Consider the following 26,227-nt stretch of genomic DNA (forward strand, 5'->3'; position numbering starts at 1 on the left):
GAGGCAGAAAAGGCAAACCCATGCTTACTCCCGTTTTACAGCGCATGTGGAGTGGAACCCAACAGAGCCCAGTCTTATGCTAGACTTCTACTGCAGCTGAGTGCAAGGACTCTGCAGTCCAGGAGCACAAATGTAACTTGACTACAGGCTGAGCTCCCTGGTTGGCCAGAAATAATGTTGGACCTTCAGATCTGGAAAAACATTTCTGTTGAGTTTGGTCACTTCATTAGGTCCTCTATTTCTTCCACAGATAGGAAAGATATGAAGGAATAAATGAATAATAAATTATCTTTTCCTCAGACAGTTTGCTCTAGAATTAAGCTATATTAAATCACAACAGCTTATCACATTAGGGAAGCATAGCACAGACTGGGTACAAAAAGAAAAGAGTGTAAACATCATCAGGCATAAAAGAAAGAATACAACTTTGGCCTTTAATTTTGGCTAGCACTGTGATAATATCAGCTGAATTATGAGGGACAACTATAGGCTAAGTTGCATCAATTGAAAACTGACCAGTTCTTTTTTTGGACCTGTATAAATCCTTTGAATACTTTATCAGTGCCACAACTCCAGCCTTAATATTCCTAATGACATATAAATAAAAGGAGTATCACTGACACCCACAAAATGAAGTCTATGCAGGTGTTTTCACACAAGAACAGAAGTGGAAGAGAAGAATCAATGCATTAGCTCCAGATTTGCAGAAATAGCACCATCAGAACCAATGGAACTGTGGAGATGTACAGATGAAGAATTATTTGCTAAAATTCAATGCACTAAACGTCTGATGAAATGAAAGCAAACATATTATTATTTAAGCAGGATAAAGGAAGAGAGGAGATTTAGACTGGAGATTAGGAAGACAGTCTTGACAGTGCTGAGACACTGGAGCAGGTTGCCCAGGGAGGCTGTGGATGTCCCCTTCCTAGAGGTGCTCAAACCCAGGCTGGATGAGGCCTTGAGAAATCGGGGCTCGTGGGAGGTGTCCCTGCCCATGGCAGGGGGTTGGAACAGAATGATCTTTGAGATCCCTTCCAACCCAAACCATTCCACAAATAATCCATGGATATTTGCAAGGTGAAGATACAAAATCCTTTCTCCAGTGTTTTTGCAGTGTTTTAGCCCTGGACCTAGACAATATCATCCTAGGAGATTGTTTTTGCTGGGTGTGATCATCTGGGCAGTGCCTGAATGATTCAGGGTGTTAAGTGTTTTGATATGTTTTAAAAGCTCCATATTTTACTGCAAGCTTTTCTAGCTCCACGTGACATGGTCTCACATTCCTCCCAATGACCTTTATTTCCTTTTTTGCACTCTTAATTTACAAAACATTTATGCCCTATCCCAAGGGTTTACCTATGATTAATTCCTGCCAGGTACAGTATATCTGAACACTTCTAACATGTTGAAAGCATTGTTTTTTGAGGAACTATCCATTAATGACTTTCTGAACTGTGACAATGGATATTGACAGTGCTTGTCAGACTAAAGCACTATTGATTGTCTCACATCATGTGTATTGCAAAACCAATTTCTTCCAAGTACCTCTTCCTAACTGAAATACATTATTATGATGCCTATCTGTTTATTAGAACACCCAAAAATTATTGTAGGTGATTCATCTGGATGGAAAGGGCTCCTACAGAAGGAAGAGCAGCAGTGGGAGTAGATAAGGCATTAAGAGATTCAAACAGCTTTCCATTTATACCTTCCCTTCATTAGCCTTGTTCTGCGAGAAAATAATCAAGAGAACTGCTCTGGATCAGGCAACCTGTTTATTTATTTGTCATATTCTTAAAGACTTCAGCAATTCAGGAATTTATTAGAAATGGGGGTAGCTTGTAGTGCAATGATAACACCCACAAACTGAGATTTAATAAGTCTTTTCACAGAATCACAGAATGTTAGGGACACTGAAAGATCATCCAGTCCAACCCCCCTGCCAGAGCAGGGTCACCTGTACCAGATCACACTGGAACACAGGGAATACTAACAGTGACAAGACTGACTGTTCAAAATACCAAATACAGCAATCAAAATCCTTGCTGAAACTTTCTTAAAATGCATATGTACACATCTGTGGGCTTCACAGTGAGCTCTGATGTCTCAAGCTAATCATTTTCTTAAGTGGTTTACGGAGTCCTCAGCAGCATCTTGCAAGACTGAATCAAAGCTGAGATGGCAAAAGGGGAAGTAGAAGCAGGTCTTGATGGCTTTGGATAATGAAAGTGTCAGTCTAACAGCAGAACTATCACATATGTGTGAAAACATTAATTTAAAGGAATTAATTAGTTAATTAATTAATTTCAAGTAATGGGAATGCTTAATTGCTGAGTGTCTCATCCTCCTGAAGAAATATATCTTCACGTGCAGAGGCATATGACTATGCCTGCGTTCCAGGAGACACTATCATTTAAGAATATATAATGACTCACAACTCTAAGCTTTATTGGATTTCATTTGAACTCAGAATTCAACATTTTTTCAGGGTTTGGTGTTGTTGTTTTGGGTTTTTTTTTGGCAGATGCCAAACCTCATAGTTCTTTAAAGAAGGCGCAACATAGATTAGCACCTGTATAAATGGCCCGGCTTTCAATGAGCACCAAAGTTTTGAGAGTGACAAAACCAAGTCCCTCCCTCCTTCTTTTCCTTTGTGGTGCTCTGAGATGGAGTCAATAAAATCTGCTCATTAAGGATAAAGCATTCACTTCACCTACTTTACTGAGCTAATGATCTTTGTCAGTCATCTTATTTGGTCCCTCAGTGAAATTTCTGTGCAGGTCTCATGAGCCATTCTCCCATTATAATTAGTGAGTGTGTACATATATATATGTGTGTATATATAAAAATATGTATGAGAGTGCAAAATGAAAGGCAGCTACACGGAATCTGGAATGGAATCATGAATCACAGAATGGCTTAAGTTGGAAGGGAGCTCAGAGATCATCTCCTCTAACCTCCCCACCATGGGAGGGCCACCTCTCAGCTACACTCAGCTGCTCAATGCCTCATCCAACCCGGCCTTGAACACCTCCAGGGAGGAGGCAGCCACAACCTTCCTGGGGAGCCTATTCCAGGCTCTTACCACCTCTGTACTGAAGAGTTTCTTCCTAAGATTCAGTCTAACCCTGCTCTGCCTCAGCTTCAAACCATTCCCGCTCATCCTGTCTCTAGAAACCCTCATGAAAAGTCCCTCTGCAGCCTCCCTGCAGGATCCCTATAGGTATCGGAAGGCAACTATATTTTCCCCCTGGAGTGTAAAAGGCACTACACAAACAATTGGTGGGGAAAATGAAGGAACTGGGCATTACTCCTACTCCCTACATTTGTGAGAAGCTTTACATTTACAGATTTGACAACTACAAATCACAGACCAAGAACTGCAGGATCAGGTCACAGGGTTGGGTATCACCAACCAAGAAAGATGCTAGAAAGATTTTTGTTTGCCTGGGCACCAAAGGCCCTGGAGTCGTGCAGGTTTATGGTCTCAAACCAGATATTTGTCACAGCAAGTTAGCAAATATTTATGAAGCAAGCTCAGAAATAAACAATAGGAGAAAGAAAACAGTGATTATATAGCACGAATAACTTTCCTGTAATATGACAGCCTAACAACTTAAGTGCTCAGTAGTGTCATTACACTTTGTGAAATTTGTGTGCATTAGTGGTAAAGATTCAATAAAAGGACTATAAAATTCATATCTTGCATCATGCTTTTATGCCTATAAACTTTCAAAGAATCGTCCCCCACTAACAATAAATGGGAATAAATGAATAGTGTGTTAAATATCCCTACATGCTTGCCCTGTGAGACAAACTGCCACTCCCCACACAGCTTACTGACATTTCTGCCACGGATGTGTGGAACATTTCTGAGTGTTCATTGGATTTGTAATAAAGGAAGAGCATACCAAAATAGCCTGCTACCCTTCTTTGATAATGTAATTTGAGGTTTCTTTTTAGGAAAGGAGAATATCATAGACCAAATCTATCTGGATTTTACTGATATTTCTGTCATAAATGTGTGGAAAAGTCAAGCAACATTTCTGAGTATTAATTGGATTTGCAATAAAGGCATATCATGCCAAAATAACCTGCTATTATTCTTTGGTAAAATGAGTTTTCCTTTTAGGAAAGGAAAATGTCATAGACCAAATCTGTCTGGATTTCAGCTGCATGTTTGATTTGATGCCAGTTGGGGAATTATTAAACTATAGAAGGTGTAGAGATTAGAATAATAATTGTGAAGTGACTAAATAAGGTATTAAAATGAGCTTTGTTGGAAGGAGAGCTACTGTATTGAAAGAAGGGCACCAGTGCAAGTCCTGAAATATTCTTGGAAGTGATCAGTGTGTTTTCATTAATGACTTCAGCAGACATAGTAGAGCACTCAAAACATACTTGGTGATGACTCAAGGTTGGGAAGCATCATCAATCCAGGCAAGAATCAGGATATCAGACAAAAGAGTAGTAACACTGAGACTAGAAGATGGAGAAACTGGATTAGACCTAATAGCACCCAATGCATGGCTAGAGAAGGATTAATACAAAATATGATGGAGAATGTCCCTGCTGAATGCAGTGGGGTTGGCCTAGGTGACCTCTGGAGGTCCCTTCCAACCAAAATAGTTATATGATTCTATATTTCTTTCTTATGAAAGTGCAGCACACACCACTGTGTGAGGTAGAAACTAATGGCAGAAGAGGTGCAGGCAGTGGCAAGTACCAGGAGGATGGCTCTGCTGAGCTTTCAAGAGCAAACAGGGAGCTTGGGATGTTTGGCCAGCTAGAAAATGGCTGAGAAAGCCTGTGATTGTTCTCTATGATCATAATTTGCTGTCGGGGGTGGGAAAAGGAGCAGGAGAGGAGAGGAGGACAGCAGGGTGGGAGAAGAGCTGTTTAAAGTGAAGAACAATGTTGGCACAAGAATAGATGAGCATAAACTGGCCATAAGGCAAAGTTCTAAAACACCCTTTCAAAGAAGTTGTGGTGGCAAATAAAACTAAAAGAATTTAAGATGAAGCTTAATGAATTAATGAAAGGGAACACAGAACACTGTACCTTCTGACAGGAGGGACTGGACTAGATCACCCAGGACACGCCAAGCCTTTCTTCCCGCAATTTTTGGGGTATTGTCACAATATTAGAAGTGCTGTTATGCACACTTCACTTGACTATAAAAACCACAATGCCAGAAATCAATGAGCTCGTTTTATTCATACAGTGTGACCAGTTTATGTTCACCTAATGTAAAACATGTGGCCTTGGGATGAAATCTGCTGAAGTACACAAAGTTACTCTCTAGGAAGAGAGAGTACAGAGAGCTTGGGGAGGAGAAACTGGTCTCTCTGAGCTCATGTCAAGGATTAGATCTTTGACATAGACTCTTTGCACAAAGTAACTGCAGTCTTTTATCCCCCTTGGGCTGAGGAGAGCAGCTTTGTAAAAGCACAGGTCACTGAGGACTTGTCTGCTCTCAAGCCTCCTTCGGTAGCTGCTCTCTGTAAATTTTCAGGCAAAGAGTGACGCAATTACAGGTTAATATGTGCAAAAGGCAGGAGCAAGATGGAGATGCTTTTTGGATTGGGGGTACTTCTCTCTTTCCCAGGAAAATATGACTAGAACGTTCTAATACACAGGAGCTAAAGTGTGATCATTGCCCTTTGCTACTGGTGTCTCAGTGCTGCCCTGTTCCAGCATTCTCAGCCACAGAATCAGCCAGGTTGGAAGAGACCTCCAAGATCACCAAGTTCAACCGATCACCCAACCCTAACTAATCAACTAGACCATGGCACTAAGTGCCTCATCCAGTCTCTTCTTAAACACCTCCAGAGACATTGACACCAACCCCTCCCTGGGCAGCACATTCCCATGGCCACTCTCTCATTCTGTGAAGAACTTTTCTCTGAGATCAAACCTAAACTTCCCCAGGCACAGCTTGAGACTGTGTCCTCTTGTTCTGTTGCTGGTTGCCTGGGAGAAGAGACCAACCCCCACCTGGCTGCTACATCCTTTCAGGTAGTTGTAGAGAGCAATAAGGTCTCCCCTGAGCCTTCTCTTCTCCAGGCTAAGCAACCCCAGCCACACAGTCCCATCCCACCCATGCAAAACATGACACCTATTGAGGAAAGAACCAGTTTCAATATCTGAATTAATGAGTTTTGAAGCTGCAATATATATACAAATGGAATTTAACCAGACTTCCCAAAAGGAAACAATCATGGAAGTAAAGGTTGAGGAAGACAGAGCAAGGAACAAAGACTATTTCCAGATCAAGATGAACACGAAGTGTAATACTACTACTTTCAGGGTGCTTTAGAATATGGCTTTGTTTGTTTTCTTCAGCTGTGGAATATATGTTAATAACATTCAAGCCTTTATACTTGTCTCCTGACAGAGTTAGTCTAAAAAAAAAACAATTAAAACAAACTCCACCTTTTCAACCTTTTGCAAACAACATGAAGTCCTCACACTAAATTGCTGAGACAAAAGGGCAAGCGAATGATACAGTTTTCTCTCCCAAGCATCATAGAAACTGTTGTGCCAAAAGAAACCCCTGCCTGGGTACTGTTGGCCATGTGTGCACTTTTAACTTCAAAACCTACATATAATTCTGCCTTATGCTTTGGAAAACAAACTAATTATCTGCAGGGAACAAGGGAGAGTTGGCATTGCTGGATTCGTATTACCCTTGTTGAGAGTCATACAAATGATTCATCTATTTAGAATTAGACAAGCACTTGGCTACCTTGTTGAATCTTTTATTCAGATCTGATCTTGTGGGACCTTTCCTTAAAGAATATCATACCAGAGAATTTCCTTTTCCTTGAGACTCTTACCAATTATATTTTTGCACTTCTAAATTTATGAAGGAAATTGGTTTGAATTTTAATTGCATTTCCATTGCACTCAGCCTCCAATTTTATTTGTAACCTTACTTTTTCTTTTTTTTTTTGGACCCATGATGAACTTCTAATGTTTATCATACAGTAAAGGATAAAATTAATTCACCCTGCATAAATTAGGAAAACCAACATGCTGAAATTGCTTACTGCCAATGAGAAATGGCAGTGACATTTCTTCACAGAAAGAGTGATTGGTCATTGGAATGTGCTGCCTGGGGAGCTGGTGGAGTCACCATCACTGGAGGTGTTTAAGGAGAGACTGGATGAGGCACTTGGTGCCTTGGTTTAGTTGATTAGATGGTGTTGGTGATAGGTTGGACTTGATGATCCCAAATGTCTTTTCCAACCTGGTCTATTCTATTCTACTCTACTCTACTCTATTCGTTTCAAACCAAAGTTTCAGTGTGTATTGCTTGCTTACCACAGCAGGTTTATTACCTTCCAGTGACTGCAGATGTGATATTTTATGAAGGTGAAAGGCACACCCATCATCTTTAAAATATTTTAACAAAATATAACCAAGGACATTAAATCCTTTTGCTGTACTCTGTTTGTATGTTGACTCTATCCTATTACCTCTATCTCAATTAAATCATTAGAGTAAGTCTAACTGAACAAAAGATCACTCAGGAGCCCATTTCTATAAAACTGATGGATTTAAGAATCCTTTTTACTCCTTACCTTAAGTTCAATTTCTAGTAAGAACCTCCAGCATCTATATGTACATGATTATAAGCCTTAGAAAAAGAGACCTTTAATGTCATCAACTTCATTTCATGTTTCTATAGAAATGCTTTTTATTTGCTAAATCAGAATTGATTTGCAAACTTTTCAGCATTTGCTGCTCCTTGCTTACAGGACAGTATTGGTGTTGTACTGTGAAGACATGGGAAAGACTTCTATTAAAGGTGCTTTAGGCTCTGCAGAAAATAAACAGAAAAACATGGAGTCCATAGCTTTTATGTGAGCCTACCCTATGGAGGCTGTCAATAGGAGCAGGTGTCTTGGGAGATATGCTATCATAGAATCATAGAATGGTTTGGGTTGGGAGGAACCTTAAAGATCATCTAGTCCCAACCCCCTGCCATGGGCAATGGCAGCTGATTCTATGGGGTGAAACAGTTTAATCACAAGAGGACAAAAGAAAGCCCAGAATGGAACTGCTGGTGTATTTAGCCATGAATCATGGTATGATAGTTCCTGTTGTAAATTTGACTGCTTACCTAAAAGCACTGCTTCCAGTTTGTTTGAGTAAGGTAGGCTTTTTTAGCACTGACTTCAGAAGCTGGTCATCTACTAAAGATCAGGTCATACAGTTCAGTTGTATGAAAGCAAACAAATTATACATTGCCCTTTTCAGGGTGTCAGGTAGTGATAGGACTCGAGGAAATGGAGTGAAATTAGAAGTGGGAAGATTCAGATTGGATGTTAGGAAGAAGTTGTTCCCCATGAGGGTGGTGAGAGACTGGCACAGGTTGCCCAGGGAGGTGGTGGAAGCCTCAGCCCTGGAAGTTCTTAAGGCCAGGCTGGGCGTGGCTGTAAGCAACCTGCTGTAGTGTGAGGTGTCCCTGTCCATGGCAGGGGGATTGGAACTGGATGACCTTTGAAGTCCCTTCCAACCCTGACAATTCTGTGCCCTCTCCCCCAAGCTACCCAGTGCAGCTTTGGCCAAGGTGCAAGATGGTTTGGAAACTATGCTTCTGGCTTTCTAGAGCACCTACTCACTCTTCATACAATTGGATAGTGGTTTCTTCTCATCATACAGGCAGCCTGAGAACATGATCTGGAGTGGTGCATTTAAGATGTGAGTCTGAAGAGGATGCAGCGATGCTGTCAGCTGAAAGCATGAATAACTGGGACCTCAAAAACGGGTATGTCCCACACTGCTAGTACAACAAAGTTTGTTACAGAGTAGCTGGGACCCCAAGTCTGCTTAGCCCTTGTGTAGGGGCTCAAAGGGGAGGCCTCCAGAGACATAGAGGGGCATGCTGTGACATTAGTACTTCATCCAACCTCCAGAATGGCTGCAATGGACCACACTGCCTGAGCAAGCAAAGAGTTATTATACACCATGATCTTTTCCTGAACTAAGCCCAAGCTGCTCTTCACCACAGCTTTGAGTCACTTCAGTCAGCTACATGTGGGGTTTGCATGGCTGCACTGACTCTTGAGCTTGACCAGCCATGGTTAAAATTCAGAAAAAATGTTAAAAAGATACAACAGAAGACTGTTTTAGTTTTAAAATTAATGTTCCAGCTGACAAACTGCACAGGGGCTTAACCTACTTTAGAACATATTTAATAGCATAATTTAGCCTCTAAAAAGAAAAGCAAAAATAACTAATGATGGACAAATTTAGAGGTCGAATCTAGTTCAGATAAACATTCAAAAGTTCAGATGTCTGAGCAAACCTTATCTTGTCCATGAAAAGCCCCAACCCAAGAGCTCCATCAAATATAAGATTGTGGAAACTTTTCCTTGCAGAATGAAAACCATTATCAGGAACCAGCACGTTATTGCAGCACTCACGTGTATAAGCAGTTAAGCATCAAAGCAAAAGCAAAACATTTTCAGAACACTGCTCTGTGGCAGTAGGAATATTTGGATGAAATCCAATACAGAGAAAAGAAAATAATAGTAGAGAGAAAGATAATCCAAATGCAATTAGACTATCAACCAATAAAACTTAATCTATGCCTGATAGCTGAAACCTTCCAAGCTTAAAGAGAATAAGGAACTGGAGATCAGAGGTGTCTGCCTTTTTGAAGGCTTGCTGTCCAGATCCTGGGGACCATTATTTGGCTGAGTATTTGAATGATATTATGAATATTCTGTTGCAGAATTAGAAAGCTTCATTATTTTGAATGGCCTGCAACTTGAGCAGGGACAGCTACAGATCAAATCCAAGTAAACAGTTGTTTGGAAAAGGTGAATTCTGCTAATTCTGGATGAAGCCTCATAAAACAAAGGCCATGTTTTCAAATGACATTTCCATTATAGGTTATTAATAACAGAAAGTATAATTCTAATGGATCCTCTCCATTCTCATATTCACCAATTACAAACTACTGTTAAAAGTGTGTACCAGATGAGGTGAGACCACTGCTGTGTCTTGCCTTGCATCATTTCTCCTTCAGCAGGCAATACCTGGAAGAGTACCTCAAAGGAAAGCAAAATTCAAACAAAGGCTGCAACAAACCAATGCTGCAGAATCCTTTCATTTTCTTTACCTTTCTCCCTGTCACCACCTTGATTTCTATTTACTGAAGCTTGTGCCTCACCTTTTCTTCTACCTTCATCTCTCAAGCCACTTGAGCAATTAACAGGAAAATTTACTTTTCTCCTAACTGAACCCCACAACTGAGCTAACAGATGGCCCAGATCTGAAACCTCACCAAGTGTTTCTAGCAAGACCTACACTTTCAGTTCAGAAATTACTAATGTTTAACTTACATAAAGAACAAAGATGCACTAATAAATCAATGATTCTGTCATTTGCAATTGTTCTTAGTCCTCGATCTATCAAACGAACTCAACAATCTTCAGAAAAAAATTAGGTATTGCAGTGCTTTCATTATTTCTCCATTAACTTGTAGTGCTATCTTTTTGATTTTCATCCCAATATGCCAACTGATTTAGTTTATTTCTAAAGAAAGGACAGCAAGAGAATTAATGCACCACCAAATAACCATCTTTGGTTTTACACAGAAAAGAAAAATACTATGCATATGTTTTCACACAAAAATATATACAGAGCCTGCTTTTTTTTCTCCAGCAACAGAGCTTCTTAACTTCTTGGAAAGCATAGCAATGAGCCACAGGTTTGTATTTAAGTGAATGTATCTATGGCTTAGAATGACGACAGACAAAAAGTCATCTTGAGATCATTACTTGAACTGCTTAATTTTTAGACAGCTTTCTGGTCCTTCCAGTTATCTCTTCCCAGGATAAAACCTGGGTGTTGTTCAGCTGCCAGTTTACTCCAGAGACTCCTAATTAAAGTTACCATGGACAAGACAGCAGCAAGTTTCTTTGCCTGTGCTTCAAGTGTGCCCTTTAATTCCTATCCCAGAAGGCATGTGGCCTTCAAGTGTAATATTACATGTCTACCTATCACCACCATGTTTGAAAGCGTCAGGCTGGTGGAATACATATAACCAATAGCTTATATCAGAGGGACATTAACAACATCAGGCATCACATCGTGACCAGAGAAGATCCAAGGAAAAGCTTTATCTGAGCAGGACACAGAGAGTCTGTCCTAGAAAAAGAAAGTATGGAACTCTGTTGTGTCGAAGTTTTAAGAGCAGACAGAAATAATATTTTAACCCCCAAAGGAAAGTAAAATGAAGAAACTCTCACAGGGGATGGGAAAGAATTAGAAACAAAATGTGCTATTCACAACTACATACGGGAAGTACAAAATACCTAATTTTGAGCTTGAACATAGAAGATTTCAAACATGAGGAGAAACTTCTTTACATTGAAGATGGCAGAACCCTGGAGCAGGCTGCCCAGGGAGGTGGTAGAGTCTCCTACTCTGAAGACTTTCAAAACCCACCTGGATGCATTCCTGTGCAGACTACCCTGGATGATCCTGCTTTGGCAGGGGGGTTGGACTCAATGATCTCTGGAGGTCCCTCCCAACCTCTACTGTACTGTGATACATTCAGCTTCAACCCAGTCACAGTATCACAGTATCATTAAGGTTGGAAGAGACCTCGAGGATCATCGAGTCCAACCTGTCACCACAGACCTCATGACTAGACCATGGCACCAAGTGCCAAGTCCAATCTCTTCTTGAACACCTCCAGGGATGGGGACTCCACCACCTCCCTGGGCAGCCCATGTTGACATAAGTCATATGTTTCTCCACCTTGAATAAGGTGCCCATCAAGCTAAAGGTTAACTGACTCTGATGTATATTTTTGTACCTTAAGGCCTGCTAAATGCAAATTATCCAATCCACATCTGGCTGCTCTCCTTTCTCTCTCTGTGTTGGGTCTTTGGACTGGAATGCAACCCTCTTCAGCAGAAGTGATGATCAAATGTACTATCTATGTACATCTAAGATGGGGAGGGACTTTTTAGGGTGCCAGGTAATGATAGGACTGGGGGGAATGGAACAAAACTAGAAATGGGTAGATTCAGATTGGATGTTAGGAAGAAGTTCTTCCCCATGCGGGTGGAGAGAGACTGGCACAGGTTGCCCAGGGAGGTGCTGGAAGCCTCATCCCTGGAGGTTTTTGCAGCCAGGCTGGTGTGGCTGTGAGTGACCTGCTGTAGTGTGAGGTGTCCCTGCCCATGGCACGGGGGTTGAAACTGGCTGATCCTTGAAGTCCCTTCCAACCCTGACAATTCTATGATTCTATGACTAAGACTGCTGCCTGAAACTCTGGGGTGGTACACCTGAGACAGAAAAGAACTGTGGAAAATAAAGACCTAGCTAAATGCTGACACAAGAACACATTCATCTCACAAGTCCATTTAGGCTGAAAATGAGAATGCTTTCAAGTCAAAAACCTGAAGTTTTGGGACATTCTCCCAGCCTGAGCTGAGGGGCAAAAGCACTACCACTGAATTTCATTAATTATGAAAGGAATCAAATGAGGTAGTTGTTTTCAAGAACTGGGGAATTGATTCAATGCTACAAAAAGTCTGTCTGAGGCAGATAATGCAGTGCTACACTTTTCAATAACAGCAACGCAAGTGAATTCCTCTTGGGTGAATCCCGGGCACAGTTAAGACAATGGCCAATGGAATTAATTAAATGGAGCCAAATATCCTTGGTGGTGAGGGGAGCTGCTCGTATGTCATAATGCTCTCCTCAGCATCAATATTTAAAGCCAGCTAGTTGGAACCTTTTACTTAATTGAGAAACAATACAGCATTTAACCCTTTGGTAGTATTCCACCCTTTGGCTTGCACAGGCAGGATCTGTTTATCTGGCAGGTCAGGCGGCAGCAAGTGGAATGAATAGGAGATCCTATAAAGCATGTTCCTGTCTCATTTCTTTTAATATATACCCTGGCCAGGAGACAGTACCACACATTCATCCATTAAACAGGTCTTTAAACATTTGGAATTGAAGATCATAATTTAAATTAAATACCTTCTCTAACCTGGAAGGGACAAATATTTAAATGATTTCCCCGTGGGGAAAAAGGTGACTCTGTGCAGTAGGTATTCCTATCCACAGCCTGATTTACAGTGTCTCTGAGCTTAATTTAGTCTTTTATAACCTAAAAACCTCCTTATTTCTGTCACATCCCTCCCAAAGTACCAGGAGGATTGCATCTGGATTAGTTATAAATAGTAGTGAAACCTCAGACTACAGAGCGGTGTGAGAATCCTTTTTCTGGCTACAAACTTGCAGTCATTCCAATAATTATGACAAGAAGCATCATCATTAGGATCACAGGAAGAGCAGAAACCTGGACTGGCTCTTCCAACCCAAAGAACAAAGCTCAGCATGTCCTTCTCACTTGCTGTAATTCTGACCTCTCTCCAAATGCAGTAATCTAAAACAGCAGGTATGAAAATACCTGCATTAATTTAGTTGTGTTCAGACACCAGCCTATCTTCTTATCTTGTGGGGGCAAAATTGGGGATGTACATAGACTGAACTTACACAGACATCACAGGTGGATGGAGGATCAAGCAGGTATAACTCCCTGCATGCTTTAAACCACAAAAACTTGTGACATTTTGTACAATATCCATCACATGTTAGTTTTATTTCTTAAGGTACATGAAGATCTACTTGAAATTACAGAACCATTTAGCTTAGGAAAGACCTTTAAGGCCCTCCAACAGTTAACGCAGCACTGCCAAGTCCTCAGTGAGGAATTCAGAGGCTACACCAGACCAGTGTAAAACTGACTGTGGATGCCTCCTCCCTGGGGGTGTTGCAGGCAAGGTTAGCTGAGGCCTTGAGCAGCTGAGTCTAGGTGAGGGGCATCCCTGCCCATGGCAGGGAGGTTGGAGTAGATGATCTCTGAGGTCTCTTCCAACCTAAGCCATTCTATCATTCTGTGAGCCTGTAAGTCTATGAAAACTTGCTTGCTAGTTTGGCTTTAAAGTGCTAAAGCCATGATAAGCATCTTATTTATTATTTTTTTTCATATCACAGGAGTTAGCCTCACTTTTACTCCACAGAAGGGGCACAACTGCTTGACTCCAATAATACCTACAATTTTTGTGATTTCTTGGTGATTTTTTTCCTAAAGCAAATGTGAGTTTGAAACAACTGCTCTGCATCTTTCCAAAATGCAGTGTTCTTAAACACTCTGTCAGTACATGCAGTTCAGCCAGGAGAAAACTTGATGTAATCCTGACTATCTAGTCCCTTCTTGCCTTCGTATCAAATTTCTCCTGAGTCCACATGTAGGAGTTAATTTTCTGAAGAAAAATATATGGTGCCTTGCTCTCCTTTGAAACAAAGAAGAAATATGGATTTGTAACCTTTTTTTTTTTCTTCCTTTCTTTTCTTTTCTTCTTCTTTAAACTTAAGTCCCTCAATAGTGTTTTGAACAAACCTAAAGAGATTTTTAAGACAGACATTTTGTATTAGAAGGTCCCCACGGGTCGTACGTATGATCGTCTTTACTAAAGCTCCTTTCAGTCCCAGTTGAATAAATATGCATTTTGTTTCACTAATCTTGAAACAACAGGAATAAAGTTTACCCAGGTCTTTTATACCTCAGAGAACAAAACAAATACTACAAATCTTTGGAGGGAAAGGATATACAAAAGGGCTTGAGGTGAACGCTTCAAAGCAAATACTCTCTAAACGATGTGCAAATTATTTCAGCACTTGAACATGATTTATGAAAGGGGATTAGCCCACTGTAACAAGAACCCCGCTTAAACTGTTGGGTTTCAAAGTCAAAGATGAGAAGCTTTGGCTGGAAGAGGCAGAAGAAACTGGATAGTAATCTATAGTGAGGATCCCTGATTGATTTTCTTTAACTAACTCGATCTTACATCAGCTATGGCTGTCACTCACACTGAACCGTGGTGGGCAGTGTAAAATACCTTCCTTCGTGATACCATTCTCCATAAAGATGAAGCAGGCAATAGCGATAATTAAGTAATAATGAGCTAATTAATAACTGAGCGACTAGCTCTCTATTTACTAGCATGCCCCACAAATGGGCAGAAGGAATATGAAACAATTAAAGATTATCCAAGCTCAAAGAGAGGACTTTTCCAGAGAGTTGTGTGTCAGTGAGCAGACCAATGAGTCACAGGTCACATCTAGAGCAATACATTATATTTTACTATAATATTCCCATATACTCTTCACATAATGGGTAAGAGCTACCCTTAAGTACTATAAAAATGATCACTTTTTATGTAATTGTAAAGATTAATAAGTGAGCTAACTTCTCATGGTTCTGTAATGACCCTGCTGTTCTAGTAGGTAAAGGAAAATTTAATGATCCTGCTCAGATGTGATTAATATCTAACTTTTTCCTGACTAAAAAATCTGGACTTGGTTCAATAAAAATGAATTAAGTGAACATGCACTGATTTCCCTGCCAAATGTTTATATGGAAGTTGGTTATGCCCAATTTAAAAATATGCTTTTTCAACCCAAATAGTAAACTCTGGAAGGATTTTGGAAAGTGAAGCAGAAATAAAACAAAGAATTAAGGGAACATTATATTATAATTGATGGAAAGAGGATATTTACATTGAGGAATAACTCGTTATTTGGGAGGGAAACTAGTTACAGCCAGTCACGATTTTGGGTGCAATATAATCTCCTATTATCAGTGGAAGTGACACAATTTGTTTCTGGATTTGGCATGCTTTGTTTCCAAAATGCCAATATTATGATTTCTTTGGTGCTGAATCAGTATTTTCCTAAGCTTTAAGAGCATACCTAGAGTAAATGTTGCAGAGAAACACGAGAGCAGAAAGAAAAAGGGGAAAAAAAAAAATCTGTCAAAACCCCCAGTTTTAGTCCCTGCAGAGCAAATGAATGTTGCCACCCTCCATTAACAGCATGTTGCATTTAATTTTTGTGGGCTCTTTTCAGTATCTGAAGTCGACTGCATTCCTGTCGATGCAATAAAAATAAATGCCACAAAGGCGCAAGCTGCAGAGTGACAAAATTAACACTGCAGTGGGAAACTGCATATTTGCATACAGTTTTCATTTTGCTCCCTGCTTTAATTGCTGTCATTGGTAATGCTGCACTAATACACATTACTGCTTTATATTTCTTGGTTTTATTAAAAGTAATAAAACTGACCTATACATAATGCTAACATTGTAATGCAGTAATACTCCCTAAATAGCATCCATTTGGCTCTGAACTTCGCATCTAACTGAAACAAACGGGCTGGGAAAGGGAAAGAATTCAGACCTCGTCACAGCTAACAAAGAAACGGAGAGATTTCCCACTTCTGCTGCTCTAATTAGTGCCCTTATCACAGAGGCAATCCTATGTGAGTGGAGGACTCTGCAGGATCTGGCCCTCAACATGTTTGGGTGAGCCAGAAAACCTCATCCTACACCCCGAGATTCGGTCTCCCAAACTACCAACCCCTTCACGTGTGGGAAAGGAAGAGACAAAAATCACACTGGCTCTTGTCTCAGCACTGCCTGCAATTAGGTAGCCTTTCCCTAGGATCTCTAAGCTGTGCTTTCAATGGAAGAAGTTTCTGCCTTGCTTTTTTCCTCCTGCTGTTACCCAGTCAAAGCCATTGAAACGTGTGTGTTTGTGCCCTGGTAAATCATCCCTTTCCCTCTGCAGAGAAACAACAGCCTCAGCAAGGTGGGGATCGCACAGAAACATCCAGGCATGTGCAGGGACAAACTTTAAACCCTCAAGCAAGCCCTTGGAAGAAGCATTAACCAGGGAAGGAGGAAGCACCAGGCAGAGCCAGAAAGGGTTAAAGCTCCACTGAATTCTCCATTTCTTCTGTCATGTCCACTGAGACTAAAATGGGTTTAGCTGCTGGGTTTGTTTTCCCCACACACATTGTATAGTCTTAATTATCTAACAAACTGCATTCAGAGATGATTCTGGGTGTTTTGAGGACTATTCCAGGCCATCCTTCAATTTGCAAACTGCAGCTTTCTGGAGGAAAGAGAAGGGGGTGACAGGAGAAAAGCAACTTTGGGCAACATTAAATCGCACACAGAGCCCTTGGATAAATCCTAGGGGTAGAGTGCCTGACTTCAACTGTATCTCTTAAGATACCAAAGCAGATTCCAGAGCCCAGATGACTTTGCAGCAAATACCTCAGAAGGCAAATCAAAATTACGATCAAGATGCTGCTATTATTTTGCTCTTGATTAAAAAGGTAATAGGAGGCAGATTCCCAGACACTGTCCTGTGGTAAATCTTTGGGGAAATGTGCAATGCCCCAGAGAGATGCATCACCCTTTGGGACTGAAAAGATCCCTCTCTCCCTGTAGAAAGAGGAATTTAGGTAAGGAAAATATCATTATTTGAGTTGGCTGATGGCCAGGGCACAGGGGCTAAACCCCTGATCCTAATGAAGAGAGGAAAGGAATCCCAAGCTTGCTGTTTAATATGCATGACATGTCAGCCTTGCTGCCAACTTTTCCTTCTACCCCCTGCTTTTGTCTACTTTTTCCACCTGTTGCAACTTGTCCTTACTCAGGCTGAGAGCTGAAACTGTCTTGCTTGAGTGTGATATTTTGTCTGGCACAATAATGACTGGATCCACAACTACTCTTACTGAAGCACTAAAGTGATCATGAGTTGCAACAATACTGCACAGCCCATCGGGAGTTTCCTTTTCTCTCCATATATTTTTAGGTCTTGATGCTCTAGATGTTGGCACCTCAAGCTAGAATTCAACCATGGAGGAGGTTTTTCAGGATACATTGTGGGGCTGCATGACTAACCACTGGGTTTGAGAGTAAAGTGTTCTTGAAGATAAGGAAAATCTGCAAGTGGAAACAATAAAAAATAACTCAATTCAATCTTATCAATTCAGGCAGCTCCAGCTTTTATGTGGCAAACAAGGAGATCAAATTGCATTTATCTAATATCACAGATTTTTTAAACGTCTACAATATTTAATTATTTTGCTTTGGCAACCTAAAGCTGAGGAACAAATTACTGTTCCCACTACATAAGGAAATAACTGACAACAATTAGTATTTATTCTTGTTGCCTTTGTAATAAAAATAGAATTCCATCACTTTCAAGGAAACCCTAAAATATTAATAAGAGTGTGATGAACTGGGTAAATGTGACGCCATAAGGAAATGATGGAGAACAGGTTGGAAATCTAGTGCTTGGGGAATGGATTGCGTTATCAAGCTTGTGATTGTGCATTTTGACAAGAGCAGCCCTCAGATTGATACGGTAGCCAAAGGGCACTCTTCCTACCGCAATGCTGTTTGTTTCCATCTGGAAAAAGGGGGAGGAGAAAGGGAATTGATCCCCTCCGACAATCGATAGCCACTCCAGCTGAGGCTCTTCCACAAGAGGTCACCCCTGAGTGACAAGAGTCCCAGGTGACGGCCGAAAGGCAAACCCCAAAGGAAACGCGGAGAGGAAAATCAACATCAAACTTAGTGGAAAGCGTGGAGCTGGTTTCATTGCCCATGGCGTGACTGTCCTGACAGCTTCTGTAGTCCATACACACAATAAGACCTCTTGGATTTTGGAGTGATGAATGATTTCTGGGACCCCTGTGTGCCCAGATCCTTTCCCTATCTCTCATGCGCTGTGACAGCACCTAAGCCTAAGACTCCATCCGAGACATCGTGCCTGGGACATCGAAGGCAGCATTTCAGTCTAACCCAGGTGCCTGGTTTCATGCAGTATAAAAATTAACGTGGCAGACCACCTACCAGCAGACCCAATTATAATTGGTACTAATTAGGAGAGTTTTTTGGCAATCTTAGGAGAAAAAAAAAGAAGAAAAAGAAAAAAACCAACCCAACAACCCAACAAAAACCTCCAGTCTGAATGATAACTAAATTACTTGGAACTTATGAAGTCTGCCACTAATTTTTTAAAAACTTACTGGTGTAGAGCAACACTTATTTGCATAAAGAGAAGTTGCCTTGCACCCAATGTATGCAACTCCTAACGGGGGAGGCTGCTAGGGTGAACACATGTTCTTTCTGACCCAACATTAGCTGCAGAAATGAAATCACAGAAATAATTGGCATCACAGAGTAAAGATTAATCTTTTTTTTCCATGCATTTAAGAGCAGGATCAGAGTTTTACATATTTTGGTAATGTTCCCCAGGGCCATCCTTGGTTTCCTCCCAGCTCAAGAAAACTTCAATTAGAACATGAGTTCAATCCAAGCTGGGTGAGGAGCCACTGAAAGGCTGCATGACTATAAAGATGACTATAAAGATGGACATTCTGTGAACTTTGGAAATCGAGCCTGGCAGTTTGAGCCCAATTTTCAATGAAATGAGTGCGTACAGCTAAAAAGAAGACAGAAAGACAGAAAGACAGAAAGACAAACAGAAAGAAAGACAGAAAGACAGAAAGACAGAAAGACAGAAAGAAAGAAAGAAAGAAAGAAAGAAAGAAAGAAAGAAAGAAAGAAAGAAAGAAAGAAAGAAAGAAAGAAAGAAAGAAAGAAAGAAAGAAAGAAAGAAAGAAAGAAAGAAAGAAAGAAAGAAAGAAAGAAAGAAAGAAAGAAAGAAAGAAAGAAAGAAAGAAAGAAAGAAAGAAAGAAAGAAAGAAAGAAAGAAAGAAAGAAAGAAAGAAAGAAAGAAAGAAAGAAAGAAAGAAAGAAAGAAAGGAGAAAGAAAGAAGGAAAGAAAGAAAGAAAGAAGACCATAATTGACAATTGCCATTTGTCCTTGGAGTGTAAGCAGAAGCAATTAGGATTAAATACCAAACCCAAATTCCTGTAGCTAATTCTCTAGGGGCAGTCTCCCCAGTTTTAAAACAAAGAGGAAGACTTTGGTTAGAATATACCTGACACTTCCAAACTTGTGCTACTAACCAAATCCCATCACAAAGCAATACCAAGTCTACAACTGGCCTTTTTTTTTTTTTCTTCTTCTTCTTTTTTTTTGCAGCCCTTCAAATGTAGAGAAGTTAACTATCAACGAGACCGAACTGTCTGAATATTTCACTAAGGATTATTTGGCAGGGGTGGAGGTGGGGGGGGGGGTGGGGGGGTGGCCTGCTAAGACATCAGTTGCTCGTCTGCTGTGTCAAACTGGAGGAGTTTTAAACCATCTATTAAAAAACAAATAAAAATCTCCTTTGTTTGGATTTGGCATTGGCAGGAGTCAATAATGCAAGAGGGCTGTGTGTAAAACGCTGAAATTGTTAAACTTTGTGAGAACTTTATAAAGACACTTGCAGAGATTGCACATATCTTCTCTGTGCTCTGCAGTCAAACTGGACAATGAAACGACCACCTGTTAACTGCTAACAATGTGTCATTACCAGTTCTCATGCCTTTTTAAAGCAATTTTGGCTCTAGCTGCCGATAATTCTGGCTACGATACTTGTGTGAACATTAAGGGCACAGAAAGCCAAAGGCAGAAAACTGACAATACAGTTTGTGCTTAGACTACTAATAAGTAAGTGAATAATATGATTTTTTTTTCCTAATTCCACATAATTGCTTGATCTCAAGGGGCCAAAAAGAAGGGGGGAAAAAAAAACACCAAACACCACAAAGTTCTGAATACATATTTCAGGAGCAATCCAACCTCCACTATTTACATGCAGGCTTCGATTCGGTGAGATCTTCACAGCAGAGATTTTCACATTTTTTTGTGAGAGTTTTAAACAGCCCTTTAACAACAACAACAAAAAAAGGAGGTTGTGCAGGATTTCTCTTAAGGTTTGAAAAGAAACGTGGACGAAGCCTCTGTCACTGCTCGTATTCACTACTTCTGTTTCGTCTGACAAATTATCATTTAAAGATATGTGAGAAGTCTAAATAAATAAATAAAGATTCCCTGAGTGCTCAGACAGTTTGCTATCAGCTACAATAAGAGCAGAATCAGGCCCTCCAAACTTACTAGACTCTCTGTCTGATTTCCGCCCCCCCTGCCCCAAATCCTCTGAGAAATGCAGCATAATACATGGCACCAGGATATTGGGGCAATTTTACACAAGGTCCATTCAAGCTATTTTATATTTCATAGCAAAGAAAAAAAAACTTAAAAATACCAACCCAAACCAATAACAAATCCAAATCTCCAACATAATAGAACAACAACAAGAAGAACCACCTTTGGTCTGCAAGAAAGAGACTGTTTAACGAATCTCTGTATCTGTGTCTGTATGCATGCATGCATGCGTGCATGTATTTATGACTGTGTGGATAATTATCATTAAAAACAGCTACTTGGGGTCTTCTTAATGCAGCTCTTTTCTTAGGGTTTAAGGCTTTGATCCTACTCTCAAATGTGTGCAGGCAAATTCCTGCACAGCACTTGGGTACCTCTAGGTATCTCGTACCAGCAATGCGAGTCTGAAGCTGTCACGGTGCTTACATTAGCAGCAGTATGTGAATCACCAGCCAAACAAAGGAGCAAAACAAAGATTTAGGACAGAGGGTGAAATGAAAAAAAATACTACTACTCCTGCAGAGAGTGAGGGCTTCAGGGCCACCACCAGCTCCTGTCTCTCCTGCCCACAGTATCATGAGCAACTCGGCACAAATTGGGAAAGTCTCAGTGGAGCACAGCACAGCCCTGCTAGTTTTAGATCACTTTCTTTTCTAATCACTGATAAAAATCAACCTCAATCCCTGGAATTTACCTTCTCTACAATTACAGATATAGCACTGATTGTCAGCTAGAGAGGATGTGTCAGGTCCTTCAGCGATTCGCTGTATAAAATACACAACAGACAAAATTACTCTGGCAATTTGAGGTATTTTGCTAAAATGGAAACAAAGCAACTGCAACAGACCATTAACATAGGACTCATGTTGCTTGTTTTTAAAAATAAATGGCTTGAATAAATGTCTCTGCTCCTAAACAAATTTATTTTGTTTAGGAGAGAATGTCACCCTTTAAAAGTCTAGAGCTAGTAACTGTCTTTACTTAAATGCAAGTTATGTATATCAGCACAGAACACATTCAGCTTTCAAATTCTCAGTGATCTTCCTTACATTCTGCATGTAATAAAAATTATCTCACCCTGTAATGGCACAGTTATTTAAAAAAGGAAAGGGGGGAAAAAAATAAATTCAGGAAAGAAAAAAGCCTTACTTAAAGATTTTCTGTGTTCAGGCTTTGGTTCTTTGGATTCAGTGTCTAAGCTATTCAGTAATTCGATGCTGGAGGATCTTCTGAGTTTGAGCTCCACATTTTTCGATGTACAACTCCGTTCTTTTGACTGGGAAAAGAAGAAATATATGTATGGGTATGTGTGCTTTTAATAAAACTATTTGTAAGAATGAAGCAAGAGATCAGAGAATGGCAGCACAGAATCAGGAGCTAACAGACACACACCCAGAGCAAGTGATGCAGCGAGTATATAATTTAAGGAAAGTGTAATGCAAGAATTTGTCATATGGCAGAGCTTTTATGGGTCTGACAGACTGATCTTAATTTCTGAGATAAATTCTTATTTAAGTGAGGCAAACAAAAGGCCTACTTCTGCAGGCTGTAGAGACCCAAATTATTTCCACATTGCAGGCTACTTCCAAGTGCCTGCAAAGAGGAAGGGTGTTTAAATTGCCTTTCTGGTTTAGATACAGTAAATGTTCTTGCAAACACAAATGTTTCAGACATCCTAACACATTTGGGGCTGAATTCTGCTGCTTTAAGCTTAGGAAAAAGAGACTTCTTTTGCTTTAAATCACTGGCATAGCAAGTGACAATTAGGGCCCATCAATAGAGATAAGAAGAGGAATAAAAGAAAAACGGGAGGCGACATTCTGCCTAACCACACATCTCTTCCCACACCTGTCAGGTCAGGTGAGATTTAGCCATCATGGCTTTACACACTCCTTCAGAGTTTTCAGACAAAAATAAATAACATCTCTGAGATGGTCGCTGAGTAGTGCTTCATGGTGGCATCTTCTCCTGCCCATGCACCAAAGGCAAACCTTCACTGTTGGGACAAGCCCTGCCCTTGGGTACCACAACCCTTTACAGGTTGTGTCCCACCAGCTGCTGCTGCTCTGCTTCACTGCACACAGGGAGCTGCTGACACCACAATACCACCTTAGCTGCACTTAAAAACCCAGTCAAGCCTAGTAGCTGTTTGGCTGAAAAGCAGGCAAAAATAATGTTAAGAAAGTGTCCTGAGTCTCCACGGAAAACTCCACCCCAAAATCTTCAGTGGGATATCAATATCCTCACGCACCCAATGAAATGCACAATATGAAGACATACATCATCAGATCAAACTTTCCTTTGCTGATTATAGCCTCAGGGTAATATAATGTTTGCAGCTCTTTAAGGAAACAGTAGCTGTGTTCAGATTAACCCTTGCAAAGAGGCTGCTCTGCCAATTCCATTGCAGCAAAACCTCTGAAAAATGCAAGAAATGGGGATATTTTTCTCCCACCAGCTTCTGCATTGAACAAGGAAAGTCGGTGCCCTCTGAAAAGAATATGTTCTTGGATCAGGCAGGGGTAGGAGGAAGACATTTGGAATTTGTACTGAGAGTGGCAAAAAAAGAAAATAAATAAATAAAAAAAAAAAAACAAGAAAGAAAGAAAAGAAAAGAAAGAAAAAGCTACAGCTGAATCTGGTTTGGTAATTAAAAACTGTTTTAATAAAACACAGCCCTGCTTACTTCTAGTAGAAAACCCCCAGCCTTCCTGGGAGAATAACAGCAATCAGTTACAAAGGAATATTATTTGCTGGTGTTATTCTTCTGAATAAGTAATACAAAAATTCATAAAAGGCTCAAATGTATTAATAGTTCTATTGAAGATTATATACTGTAGGCTGCATAAACAGAAAATGCAGAAAATTCATTAGTTATTAAGTGCTTGTGTGCTTTTACAACCCTCAGCAAACCAGCGTCCTCGTTATTTCAGAGGAGGAAACGTAGAGCTCTGTTTGGAGGCAAGAATCAAATGCCATTTTTGTGTGTGTGTGTGTGTGTGTGTGTTCAACAACCTTGTTTATCTGACATTTTGGAGTAGATTTGCATACATATTTCTTTCTTTTTTTCATATCCTTCAGAGGAAGGCATGTCTAGCTCGCTGCTGACTGCCTAAAAAACCTGTAGAGATGCCTGGGCAAATGAAGTTGAAATTGCTACATCTTAATTAATAAAGGTAACAGCCAAAACAAATACATACCAATCTGTCAATTGCATTTTTGATAGCGTGGAACCAATCCAGTATCAGGAAGTCGATATCCGACTGGAGGAGGAACTCATTTCCTGACACTGTCGTGATCTAGGGAGGACATGGGCACACACAGGTAAGAAAAGGATGCGCCAGGCAGAGGATTTTTCTTCTCTTGCCTCTTATATGCCCCCCCCCAAATGCCTTCCCTTTGTACCAAGAATCATCCCCTGGAGTGCCGAGTTACTGAGGAGTTTGCAACCTCTGTCTGAAAACTGTTTTGAATGTGTCACAACAAACGAGATATTGTCTCAGCAACGCAACCACTGAACACAAATAGTGCAAAAATCAGGGGAATGTGACAAAAGTTAAGAAAAGCCAGGAAACTCAGTGCTGCAAGGCACAGTTCAAATGTAAACCAAAGCGACCTGGAAAGAAATGAATGCAATAGGAGGATTAATCCTTGGTGTTCTCACTTCCCACTTCTAGTTTGCTACTATTATTTTTTTGTTTTGGTTTGTTGTTTTTTTTTCCCCTAACTGGTACCTCCATTCTGGAATGTACACATGGATTCTATACCTGGGTTTCCAGAGCCCACTTCCAAGCATTTTGGTAAACTTAATTGTGTCACTCTTTTTCACATTCAAACAAACAAACAAAAAAGAAACAAACCCACACCATCAAAGGTGGCTGTAGCAGGGTAATTAGGAGCCCATTTCTCATGAAAAAAAAACAACTCCCCAGTTTGTCTGAATAGAAGTTGATTTACATTTTTGACCCACTCACTGGGAATATTTATCAAAGAATATTCAATCCCCTGATAACGCTGCTTCACTGCCTGACAATATCGGGCTGGAATATGCATGCATATTCCGTTGCCCTCTACTTCTTTAAACCACCATGATAATAACAAAACACTTGGAAAAAGAAATCTATCTAGATATTTCACACAGCAGGTTGTAAAGATCATTCTACAGATGGCAAGAGTGAGGCATGGAGCTGTGGAGTGCTCTGCCCTGGGATTATTGAGCAGAGCCCTGCTGCACATCACCACAGACCATGACCCAGGGCACAGCAGCTCTGCACGTTTGCAGGCAAATGAGCGGAGTGTGGGATCTCCAGCACATTTTACAAGGGGCAGGAGCTTGTCCTGTCCACACTTCAAACCAGCCCAACTTCCATCAGCTCTGAAACCAAAGCTTTTCTCTTATTTTTGGCTGTTAAGAGTCGCTTGTGCAAAACTCAGGAGGATGCATGCTTGGGAATTGTTCACCTAGTCTGTCATTATGGTTTGTTTTTTTTTTGGGGGGGGGACAGGGAATGCAGGTCTGGGATGCTCACTGGGACATGATACTATTCAGAATCAAAACCTTTCAGGTGCTGTTTGGGAATGGCTGCATAAAGTGGATGACACAGATTTCTTTCTGACCAAAGTGTGAGGAAAAGCAGAGCAAAGTCATTACGACCTGGCACAGCTTATATATGTAAATCCATCAACCTGAGGTGCTACTGTTTGGCTGCATCTGTCCCATGTCAGGAGTTTTTACTAAGGCATAAAAGAACAACAATTCCTCAGCAGCCTGACTGCTTCTCCCCACAGCTTTCTTAAAACTGAAACACTAATTGGGGAAGGAAGGATTAAAAAAAAATAATAAATAAATAAAAAAGGAAAACAGGAAGGAAAAAAGGGGGAAAAGAAAAAAAAAGGGGGGAAAGGAGAAAGAAGAAAAACAGAGGGGAAAGGAGAAAAAAGGGGGGAAAGGAGAAAAAAGGGGGGAAGGGAGAAAAAAGGGGGAAGGGAGAAAAACGGGGGGGAAAGGAGAAAAAAAAGGGGGAAAGGAATAAAAAAGGGGGGAAAGGAGAAAAAAGGAGGAAAGGGAGAAAAAGGGGGGGAAAGGAGAAAAAAGGGGGAGAAAAGAAGAAAAAGGGGGAGAAAAGAAGAAAAAGGGGGAGAAAAGAGGAAAAGGGGAGAAAAGAAGAAAAAGGGGGAGAAAAGAAAAAGGGGGAGAACAGAAGAAAAATGGGGTGAAAAGAAGAAAAAGGGGGAGAAAAGAAGAAAAAGGGGGAGAAAAGAA

At 40.6% G+C, this 26,227-nt stretch overlaps 1 protein-coding gene and 1 long non-coding RNA gene across 9 annotated transcripts in view; one reads left to right on the plus strand and one right to left on the minus strand.

Moving 5' to 3' along the window:
* ARHGAP15 (Rho GTPase activating protein 15) overlaps positions 1 to 26,227 on the minus strand; it is a 391,371-nt gene that overhangs the window by 168,067 nt on the left and 197,077 nt on the right. For all 4 annotated transcript variants that reach the window (XM_068158707.1, XM_068158705.1, XM_068158706.1 and 1 more), the window contains 2 exons: positions 24,165 to 24,263; positions 22,114 to 22,240 (listed from right to left, as the gene is read on the minus strand). In XM_068158707.1, the coding sequence (XP_068014808.1) occupies positions 22,114 to 22,240; positions 24,165 to 24,263 (226 nt within the window). The remainder of the gene's footprint in view (positions 1 to 22,113; positions 22,241 to 24,164; positions 24,264 to 26,227) is intronic.
* The window catches only part of LOC137451305 (uncharacterized), a 68,357-nt gene that overhangs the window by 28,412 nt on the left and 13,718 nt on the right, over positions 1 to 26,227 (plus strand). For 4 of the 5 annotated variants that reach the window (XR_010989773.1, XR_010989769.1, XR_010989770.1 and 1 more), the window contains exon 2: positions 24,191 to 24,288. This is a non-coding gene — a long non-coding RNA (uncharacterized lncRNA). Of the gene's footprint in view, positions 1 to 8,673; positions 8,780 to 24,190; positions 24,289 to 26,227 lie in introns of all 5 variants that reach the window. The other variant, XR_010989772.1, reaches the window with a different exon arrangement.

The sequence above is a fragment of the Melanerpes formicivorus genome, unplaced genomic scaffold, assembly GCF_026170545.1.
Source record: "Melanerpes formicivorus ecotype bairdi unplaced genomic scaffold, bMelFor1.0.p_v2 SCAF_41, whole genome shotgun sequence".
Classification (NCBI taxonomy): domain Eukaryota; kingdom Metazoa; phylum Chordata; class Aves; order Piciformes; family Picidae; genus Melanerpes; species Melanerpes formicivorus.